Source organism: Grampus griseus, assembly GCF_964374135.1.
Source record: "Grampus griseus genome assembly, chromosome: 16".
In the NCBI taxonomy this organism is placed as follows: Eukaryota; Metazoa; Chordata; class Mammalia; order Artiodactyla; family Delphinidae; genus Grampus; species Grampus griseus.
The window spans coordinates 42,500,239-42,511,626 of record NC_139010.1 but is presented as its reverse complement, the minus strand read 5'-3'; the positions used below and the strand labels follow the sequence as shown (position 1 = coordinate 42,511,626).

At 38.0% G+C, this 11,388-nt stretch overlaps 1 protein-coding gene across 1 annotated transcript; it reads left to right on the top strand.

The window, feature by feature from the left end:
* Window positions 1–2,744: 2,744 nt before the first annotated feature.
* On the top strand, window positions 2,745–8,564 carry LOC309834283 (putative zinc finger protein 487; the record flags this gene model as incomplete). The annotated part of the gene is given in 3 exon segments (XM_082672950.1): window positions 2,745–2,877; window positions 8,007–8,295; window positions 8,297–8,564. Coding segments are annotated over 3 exon segments (675 nt in total). The 5' UTR covers window positions 2,745–2,759.
* Window positions 8,565–11,388: the final 2,824 nt, after the last annotated feature.

Genomic DNA, 11,388 nt, shown 5'->3' with positions numbered 1-11,388 from the left:
ATTTATGTATAATATTCCTGGATTGAAATTCTTTTCTCATAATCTCATTGTCTTTTTGCTTTCACCCCTGCAGAGGAGAAGTCTGAAGCTAGGATGCTTTTCTTTACTTTGTGAGTCAGCTGTTCTTTCATCTAGAAGCTCTTAAGAGTTTATCCTTGTCATTCAGAATTATATAAATGTATGCCTCAGTGTGTCTTTTCATTAATTCTGGGTTGGTGGTTTTCTTCCTTCAACACTTTAGATATTTCACTCCATTCTCTCCTTGCTTGCATTGGATTCTGGCTTGGATTCTGAGAAGTCGGTTGTAATTCTTACCGTTGTTCCTTTGTAGGTAATGTTCACATTCCACCAACCCCTGGGGCCCAATACCACCCCCACCCCTTCTTTGCTTTTTTCAAGATCTTTTGTATTTGGTTTTCTGCAGTTTGAGTAAGACAGGTTGAGATGTGGTTTTGGGGGCATTTATCTTGCTTGATATTCTCTGAGTTTCCTGGATTTTTCATTAATTTTGGAATGTTTGGTTATTACTACTTCAGGTATTTCTTCTGCTCTGTTCCTTCATCTTCTGGTATTATAATTATGCATATATTATGCGTTTTAATGTTGTGCCACAGTTCTTGGATGTTCTGTTTTTTTCATTCGTTTTCTTTTCACATTTCAGTCTGTGAAGTTTTTGTTGACCTATTTTCAAGTTCACTGGTTGTTTCCTTGGCCTGTTGTGTGATGAGTCCATCAGAGGCATTCCTTGTTTCTATTACTGTGGTTTTGACTTGGAGCATTTACTTTAGATTTTTTTCTAGAATTTCTATTTCTCTGCTTATATGACTCATTTATACTTGAATGTTGTCTAATTTTTTTCATTCAACTCTTTAACATGTTAATTATCGTTATTTTACACTCCCTGTCTGATAATTCCAACATTTGTGTTGTATCTGAGTCTGGTTCTGATTATTACTTTGTCTCTTCTTCGTGTGTTTTTTATTACTTTTTGGTATGTATTGCAATTGTTTTTTGAGAGCTGGACATGTATCTGGTGATAGAACTGAGGTAAATAAATTTTTAGTGTGAGGATTTGTGTTAGTCTGGCTAGGAGTTGGGCTGTGTTTGATGTTTGTTGTAGCTGTAGGCGCCAGAGCCTTCAAATTCCTTTAGTGTCCTTGTTTTTGACTTCCCTAGATCACTGGTTTTTCAGCTTTGGTGTCTCATACCTAGAGGGCTTATTAAAACACTGTTCACTAAGTCCCATGCCCAGAGTATCTGTTTCTGTAGATGCCTTAATCTAATGCTGCATAAGAAAGCACTGCAATATTTCACAGCTTAAAGGCAACGCGAAACACTTATTGTCTCACGTAGGGGTCTCATGAGGCTGCAGCCATCTGAAGGCGTGACTGGGGCTGGAGGATTGGCTTCTGTGATGGCTCACTCACATGGCTAGCAAATTAGTATTGATGTTTGACAGGAGACCTCATTTTTTTCCCCATGTAGACTTCTCCATAGGGCTGCTTGAGTGTCCTCATGATATGGCCGCTGGCTTTACCCAGAGAAAGTGATCCATGAAAGAACAAAGTGGAAGCAGCAGTGTTCTTCTGTGACTTGGCCTCATTGGTCATACTCTGTTATTTCTGCAAGATTCTATTGGTTACAGAGGTCAGCCCTATTTAATGTGGGAGAGGATTGTACAAGGGCATTGGGGGAGGAGGTGATGACCATCTTGGACACTGGCTATCATAGTAGGTCTGGAATGGGGCTTGAGAATTTTGCATTTCTAACAAGTTCCCAGCTGATGCTGATGTTGTTGACTTATGGACCACACTTTGAGAACACTGCCCCAGGGAGTACCCAAGAAAAGCTATTGGAATGTGGGAAGGAATTATTAGCATATCGATGTTCAGATATTTGTGTTTTAAAAATAAGAATGAGATTTCATGTACATATAAAGATATAAATAGCCATGCTGGATGAGTGCTCAAACTTTAATTAAGGGGTAAATGATCAAATGTTTTGAAACCCTTAGGCTGGAGGACATATCCACAATAACTTGTAATCTTGCTTATAATCTTGCTCTTAATTATGTCTGTGAGGCTTTATCTTAATACATCTCAAACCCTTTTCTCCTACTGTATAGTTCCATTAACTTATCAAATATTCTTTTTTTTTTTGAGCCATGTGTTTTCAAATTTATCAAGTATTTTTTAATGCTTCCATGCCTTTTTTTGTGTCGTTGGCCCATATTTATAAAGAATATGTGATTCATGTGTCAAGACTTAATACTTTACTCCTCCATAAAACTCAACCTGATAATACAAAATAAAACTTAACATTTCTTCCCCCTTTGCAACTACCCATTTACCTTTCAGAGACTTTTTATCATTGCTTCTATAAAATTTATTGCAGATATTTATGTTTAAATATGTTTTCTGACCTGAATATAAACTCCTTGAGAGCAGGATTAACCTTTTATTTTTCTTTGTATTCCCAGAAATTGGGACAGTTCCTGGAACACTGGCAGGAACTCCTATGCTCTTTGTATGAATTAAGAAATTAATACACTGGCCAGACCTTATACCATGATTCCTCATTTTCCCACAACATATAGTACTGAGAGAAGGGATCCTACATTGCATTTTCTCTTCAACTATTAATTGTGAACATGACCAGGTGTTAGATCCCCAACATATTGCATGCTATTCAGTTCTGGTCACTGTAGATTGAACACAGATGTGCTGTTTCAGGGACCAGTGTCATTTGAGGATGTGAGTATGGGCTTCACTCAGGAGGAGTGGCGGCACCTGGACCCTGCTCAGAGGACCCTGGACAGGGACATGATGCTGGAGAACTATAGCCACCTCATCTCAGTGGGTAGGGATTGTATAATTTGTAACTCCAAACAATATTTGTTTCCTTTTTAGCTGCTGCTATAGGTGGTTTCTTTGTAGAGATTAATAATTTATAGATTTGAAATTCAGGAGTCAAAGGTGATCCCTTTCGGGCACTACAAAGAACACTTGTGTTCTCTTCCTCAGTGAAATGTTCCAGTGGATTTATTTTCGTGCAGGCTAACTTTGTCCTCCTTTAAAGGTCCTGAACCTCAGGCCACCTGGTCCAAGTCCTGTGTCATTTTCCATTCACAAGGTATTGTGTTACCAAACCAGAGGTGATTTTCAAATTGGAGCAAGGAGAAGAGCCATGGATGTTAGAGGAAGAGTCCCAAAGTCAGAGCCACCCAGGTGAGTTAGCATAGACTTTACTGTAACCTGGGAGAAACTGGATCCCAGGGAGTTAGTTCAGATGTTGGCATGTTTGAGATTTTTTAGGAAATTTTTTTTAGAGTTAATAGAACTTTGGAAGTGACCAAGAATAATTGGCCTTCGTGCCTCAGATGCATATATCACCCTGGCGGATAAGAGCTAAATGGTTTCTTTTTGGGTTTTCTTCCAAAAATCCAATCCTTGCCTCTCTCATTTTAAATATTTGTTATTCTTTCTACATCAATTTCATTTGTCATCTTTTAATCATATATTATGTATTAATTCACTAAGTATTAATTTGACATCTACCATATGCCAGGTTTGTCTGTGTGCTGGGGTTGCAACTGCTAACAATATAATGACTGCATTTTAGTGGCAAAAGAGAATGAAATGTGATACTCTTTATGAAAGTGATCAGGAAAGAGCCTCTTTAAGATCAATATTATAATTAACACAGATCTGAATGGAGGGGGCCAGTGGATTTTGAATATTCCAGCCAGATGGTATACCCTGTGCCATGAACTTGAGGCCGGAGTGTTTAGTGTCTGCAGAACAGGATAGCATTTGCCAGGGTGAATAGAGATCAGAGAGTTAGAGATGATATCAGAGAGGTAGTTGGTGCCAGTATTTGGCTTTACTGGCTATCGAAAGCTCCTTAATTCTTTTTTTTTTTAAAGATTTATTTATTATTTATTTATTTAATTTTTTTTTTGCTGCATCAGGTCTTATTTGTGGCACGCAGGATCTTTATTGAGGCACGTGGGATCTTTCATTGTGGTGTGTGGGCTCTTTGTTGTTGTGCACAGGCCTCTCTCTAGTTGTGGCGGTGGGTTTTCTCTTCTCTAGGTGTGGATTGCAGGCTCCAGGACGCATGGCCTCTGTAGTTGTGGCGCGCAGGTTCCAGAGTGCATGGGCTCTGTAGTTTGCAGCATGCAGGCTCTAGTTGAGGTGCGTGAGCTCAGTAGTTGTGGCACGTGGGCACATTGTGGCATGTTGCCCCACGGCATGTGGGATCTTAGTTCCCTGACCAGGGATTGAACCCGCATCCCCTGCATTGGAAGGTGGATTCTTTACCACTGGACCACCAGGGAAGTCCCGAAAGCTCCTTAATTCTAATTGAGATGGAGTCATTGGAAGGTTTTGAGCAAAGGAGCACATGTTCTGATTTGCTTCATGTATACCCCTGGCTGCTCTACAGTGGAAATGTTGACAGAGGGGGTGGGGAGGAGGGATGAGTAAAGTCAAGGAGAGCAGTTAGCAGTTCTCCATGTGAGGGATTGTGGTGCCTTAATACCGGCTTGGAAATAGAAAGTAAAGTGACATGATTGGATTCTTGATGTATTTTGAAGTTGTAGCCAAAACAGGATTTGTTGTTAGATTGGATTATGGGTATGAGAAAAAGAATAATCAAGAGAAAAACTGAAAGGTTTTTTTTCCTGAGGCACTAGATGTCTGGTAGTACCTTTAACTCAGACAGGGGAACTTGAACAGAAGCAGTTCTGGGAGGAAACAAGTAAAGATATGGGTACGTTTATACAAATATTATCTGTATAAATTACAGATGATCCCCAAATTACAGTGATTCAACTCATGATTTTTTGACTTCATGGGTTCAAAAGCAATACCCATTCACTGGAAATTGTACTTTGAATTTTGATCTTTTCCCTGGGCCAGCGATATGTGGTGGTAAGATACTCTCTTGTGATGCTGGGTAGCAGCAGTGAGCCATAGCTTCCAGTCAGCCACATGACCACGAGGGTGAACAACCTTACAACCATCCTGTACCCATACAACTGTTAGTACAGTATTCAGTGAACTGCATGAGATATTCAACGCTATTATAAAATAGGCTTTGCATTAGATGATTTTGCCCAACTCTAGGCTAATGTAAATGTTCTGGGCACGTTTAAGGTAGGCTAGTCTAAGCTATGAGGTCAGTAGATTAGGGGTATTATATGCATTTTTGACTTTTGATATTGCCAAGTTGCAATAGGTTTATGGGGACATAACCTCATTGTAAGGCAAGGAAGATCTGTAGTAGCAATGTTCTGTTGAGTATACAAACAACAAAAATAAAATATTGAAAAACAATAGCATGTAAATAATTTATCAGTTGACCAGACTGGTGTTCTAAAATCCTTTTATTTTTTAGAAGTGTTGTTGAGTTAAATATGAATGGTAAAATTTAATGAGTAAATGCTAGCAGAAAGTAATGTATAACTTCTAAACTTTTGAAGGTAAGAAAATAGAAAAGAAAAAATATACATATATTAGATCAGACCAAAAAAGAACAATGAAAGAGAGGGGAAAAGCAGTAAAAATTAGAATAAGTGGAAACTGTAAGTGAAATGAAGGAAACCAACCTAGATATTTTAGTAATTACAATACATTCAAAAGGACTAAAACCTCTTGTTAAAAGACAGATATTGTCAATTTGGATTTTTTACAAATATAGGTATATGGTGTTTGAAAAGTACATATGTAATATAAAAAGAAATAATGGACTGTATTCCATTATTGGAATGTAGAAAGGAATAGTGATATACTTCAAATATTAAACAAAATAGAATATTAACCGTTGGTATACCATCAGGGATCCAGTGTACCCAATTTTTGTTTTTGAATTTCTTTTTGAAACAGTTCTAATTATTTGCAAGGGTTGTTGTTTTATGACTTTCATAATTTCTTATAAATTAAAATAAAATTCTAACTTGAATGAACAAAGAGAAAATTTACTTATATTTTTAAATGGAATAAAACTCAGTTTATCTTGCAATTTCCACATGGGTGACTTGGTCCCATTTATAAATCTAAGAAATATGGGATTGTTGTGATCTTATTTTAAAGTATTTTGAAATGTTTTGCTACTTCATCCCCCTAGCAATTATTCCAACATTACTCATCAGTTATGTTCAATAGTGCTAAAATACACTAAAATATAAGAAAATGAATGATGGAATTTCTTGGAAGGATAATGCAATAGTGAGGTAAATCCTCACCATTATATCATCCTTCAGTTTTCTTATTCAGTTCTCTGAAGTATTGCTTCAGCTGTAATGAAGGGATGAAAGAAATCTGGAGACCTTATTTGTTGTTTCTTTTTAAAATTTTATTTATTTATTTTTTGGCTGCATTGGGTCTTTGTTGCTACATGCGGGCTTTCTCTAGTCACAGCTAGCAGCTGCGTGGGCTTCTCTTGTTGCAGAGCATGGGCTCTAGGCATGCAGCCTTCAGTAGTTGTGGCTTGTGGGTTCAGTAGTTGTGGTGCATGGGCTTAGTTGCTCCATGGCACGTGGAATCTTCCTGGACCAGGGATTGAACCCATGTCCCCTGCATTGACAGGTAGATTCTTAACCGCTGCACCGCCAGGGAAGTCCCCCTTATTTGTTCTTTCTTTCTTTCTTTAGATTTCATTGAATATAGTTGAGAATTTAGAATTTTTATTTTCTGCCTTTAATTGCAAAGGGCAGAAAATTGACATAAGGATACTTTCCACAATTATTAGACAAATCAGAAGATGAGTGTAAAGAGATAGGGAAAAGTACTCTAGACGCTAATAACGGTGGATAATTGATTGTATAAGTGAAATTCAGACTGTAAGTTTTTTTTTAATAAATTTTATTTATTTATTTAATTTATTTTTGGCTGCATTGGGTCTTTGTTGCTGCACACAGGCTTTCTCTAGATGTGGCGAGTGGGGGTTACTCTTGGTTGTGGCACACGGCCTTCTCATTGCGGTGGCTTCTCGTTGCGGAGCACAGGCTCTAGGCACGTGGGCTTCAGTAGTTGTGGCTTGCAGGCTCTAGAGCGTAGGCTCAGTAGTTGTGGCGCACAGGCTTAGTTGCTCCGCAGCATGTGGGATCTTCCTGGACCAGGGCTCAAACCTGTGTCCCCTGCATTGGCAGGCAGATTCTTAGCCACTGCACCACCAGGGAAGTCCCCAGACTGTAAGTTTTAGATGATATGCTAGATGAATAAAGATGTGCCTCTGATCCTGTTGTAAGAATAGCCTGAATGTATACTTCATTTAGGCACTACTATTCATTGTGAATCCCCATGAGAATGCAAATATAGCCTAGGCAATAGTTTTCCTTAATGAAAATGAGTACTTTCTGAAATTTAATTTGGTGGTGTTATGTGGAATAGAAAAGAGGAGGATGAGGTTGTAAGCATGTACATTAGTGAGGCTCTTGCTTTGATAACGACTAGGCCCTGATTTAATTGTTCCGAGTCTAATTGTTCCTTGATATCTCCCCTTACCATCATTGTCTATTAATTTTCCTTGTGATTCTACTTAATATTTGTTGAGTTGTTAGGCTGATTCTATTACCTGTAAGTTCCCCACTCCAAGATTAAGCAGTCATTCAAACATTTTAAATTTATTGTTTGTGTTTATTTCGAATTCTCTATTTTTGAATGTCACAGTTAAATTCAGGTATAATTGGCATACAACATTTTAGTGTCAGGTGTACAATGTAATGATTTGATATTTGTATATATTGCAAAATGATCACCACACTAAACCTTTTTGAAGTGTCAAATTATTGCATTTTGTCGCCAGATTCCCCATTTTTCACTACTGCAAGTTATTTATTTATTTTTCAAACCTAGAGGAGCAAGGCAGTATGCCCTTGAGATTACTTTCATAGCAAATGACTGGGCTAGAATAAGACATATGAATATGTCTTCTCTTCATAAGAAATATATTAACATGTATAAACTATGGCAAATTATTTTCATTTCTATACTTCTGCATAGTTGACCTGATGGAGAAGAGCCAGGAAAAGGAAGACCAGCATTGGTGGAAAGTTGATTTTGTCAACAACAAAACACTGACTAAAGAGAGAAATAGTGTATTAGGAAAAGCATTTTCTCTGGGTACAAACTCTATTTTATCAAGAAAAATACCTGGTAAATATGACTCATATGGAATGAATTTGGATTCTCTTTCAGAACTAATCATTAGTAATAGACACTCCTTTGTAAGGCAGCCTTATGAGTTTAATACACATGGGAAATTACTCCTCTGTACAAAGCACAGGTCATTCTAGAGAGAAATCTTTAGAATATGATAGAACTGGAAAAGCCATTAGTCAAAATAAGGACATATTTCAGCATCAAGATACTCAAACTCTGAAGCTTTCTTCTGAATATAGTGAATGTGGGAAAGCCTTCAATGAGGGGGCAACTTTCATTACCCATAAGAGAGCAAGCTCATGGGAGAAGCCCTATGGAGGTAATGAACATGTCAAAGCCTTTTCTGATAGACCAACATTCATCAGGGAACTCATACAAGGGAGAATCACTATGAATTGAATGATTGTGGGAGGTGGTCTGTTGGTGAGAAATCAACTTTAAATAAGCACTATGGAGTTATCATGGGGAAGAGATACTGTGAGTGTATTGAAAGTGAATAGTTTCAGAAAGAAGTCACTCCTTCAGCGAATTTATAAAGGAGAGAAAACCTTTAACTGTTATGAAGATTGGGAAGTATTCTGCAAGAACCCAAATTTCTTGCAGCATCAAGAAACACATATAGGGAAAGAAGTCTATAAAATTAATCAGTGTGCTACTGCATTTTACAAGAAGCCAAAGCTTCCTACATATCAGAAAACAGATGTAAGAGAAAAACTCTATGAATGTAGTGAATGTGGCAAAACCTTCAGCCATAAGTCATCTCTCATCCTACATCAGAGGATACACAGAGGGGAGAAATGCTGTGAATGCACCAAATGTGGGAAAACCTTTGGGTATAGGTCAGGCCTCGCAGTACATCAGAGAACACACACAGGGGAGAAACCCTGTGAATGTAATGAATGTGGAAAAAATTTCTGTGAGAAGTCAAATCTCCATGTACATCAGCGAACACACAGAGGGGAGAAACCCTATGAGTGTAATGAATGTCAGAAAGCCTTCAGTGATAGGTCAGCTCTCACAGTACCTAAGGGAATACATACCGGGGAGAAACCCTATGAATGTAAGGAATTTCTCCCAGAAGTCAAACTTCATTAATCATCAGAGGACTCACACAGGAGAGAAACCCTATGGATGTCACAAATGTGGAAAATCCTTCTCTGTGAAGTTGAAACTGAGGGAACATCAGAGAACACACACAGGAGAAAAGCCTTATAAATGTAATGAGTGTGGGAAAACTTTCTACCATAAATCATCCCTCACAGTACATCAGAGAACCCACACAGGGGAGAAACCCTATGAATGTAACCAATGTGGGAAAACCTTCTACCAGAGTCATTCCTCACAACACATCAGAGAACACACTAGGGAGAAACAGTACAGGTGTAATGGAACCTTTCACCAGCATCTCGATTTCAGTAAACAGCAGAGAAACAGCACTAAGAAGAAACCCCTGTCAACATCCTGAAACTTTCACCCTCTTGTTGGACTCATTGCATAGCAGAAACAACCTGGGACTGAGGTGGGGGACCCAGTATATATGAGAAACCTTTTGCCTAGAAGTGACATTTCATTGAGTAACAAATAATATTTGATAACTTTATTAATATTTTGAAGATGTTACAGTGTCAAAAAAAGTTTAAAAAGGAGGCCTTTTGCAGAATATGTATAAGTATGCTATGTAGAGAAACTTTTCATGATAGGTTTGCTTATTGGAATGCAGCATTGTAGGAAGTATATGTATATTTGCTTAATAACTAATAAAGTTTTTATTTCATAATTTTAATATGAATATGAAGTGTATAAGTTGTCCCATACTTAATACCTATGTAATTTTTTGTTTTAATTGAAATTTTTATTGAGATAATTGTAAATTGTAAGATGCAGTTGTAAGAAGTAATACAGAGAGACCTCATGTACCCTGTACCCTGTTTCCCCCAATGGTAACATCTTGTAAAAATACAGTACAAATATCAGCCAGGATAATGACATTATTGATATAATCCACCAATTAGTTCAGAATTTCTCAATTTTATTTGTACTCATTTATGTGTAGGTATATTTAGTTCTGTGCAATTTTATCACATGTGTAGGTTTATGTATCCACCATTGGCTGTGGCATCTGTTGACTGTGTTATCTATGACCACAGATATTTCATGATATTCAGGGGTTATTAGTTTTTCCGGTATTATAATTATGTTTTTCAAAAGAGTCTCTATATTTTAGAGATAGAAAAATAACATATGCTGCAGCATTCAGATAATTGAAATACAGGCAACAATACCATGAGCTTGGAGATATATATGTATTTAATTGGATCATCTGTTCTTTCATTTCCAGGATTTGTTTTTATAACTTATATATTTATTTGTTGACTACATTAGGTTACAAATACTTTCTCCTAGACTGTGGCTTATCTTTTAATTTTATTTATGCTATATTATACTGTATAGAAGTTTTAAGTTTTGATGCAAATATAACAATCTTTCTTAGGTCTAGAAATTCTTTTCTAGACTGAGGTTGCAAAGATATTCTTCCAAAAGACTGAAGTTTTGCTTTTCATGTTTATATTTTTAAATCTGTCTGGATTTTTTTTTTTTTGGCGGTACGCGGGCCTCTCACTGTTGTGACCTCTCCCGTTGCAGAGCACAGGCTCCGGACATGCAGGCTCATCGGCCATGGCTTACGGGCCCAGCCGCTCCGCGGCATGTGGGATCTTCCCGAATCGGGGCACGAACCCATGTCCCCTGCATCGGCAGGTGGACTCTCAACCATTGCGTCACCAGGGAAACCCTGGAATTTTTTTTTTAATGGTATAAATTAGTGATCTACTTTCTTTTTTTTTGCAAATGGAAAAGTCAATTGTCTCAGGGCCACTTTTGAAGGTCTGTATATTCGTTTTCCAGGGCTGCAGTAACAAAGTACCACGAACTGGGTGGGTTAAAATAATAGGAATTATTCTTCCAGTTCTGGTGATTAGAAGTCTGAAATCAAGATGTCAGCAGGGCCATGCAGTCTCTGAAGGCTCACAGGGAGAATCTCTTCCATGCCTTTCTCTCAGCTTCTGGTGGTGGCTCTCCATCCTTGGTGTTCCTTGGCTTACAGCTGCATAACTCCAATCTCTGTCTCCACTGCCTCATGCATTCTCCCTTCCTGTGTCTAGGTCTCTGTGCCCCTTTTGGAGCCAGCAAGGCCATGGCCCTGTCTGCTTGCCCAGAACCTCAG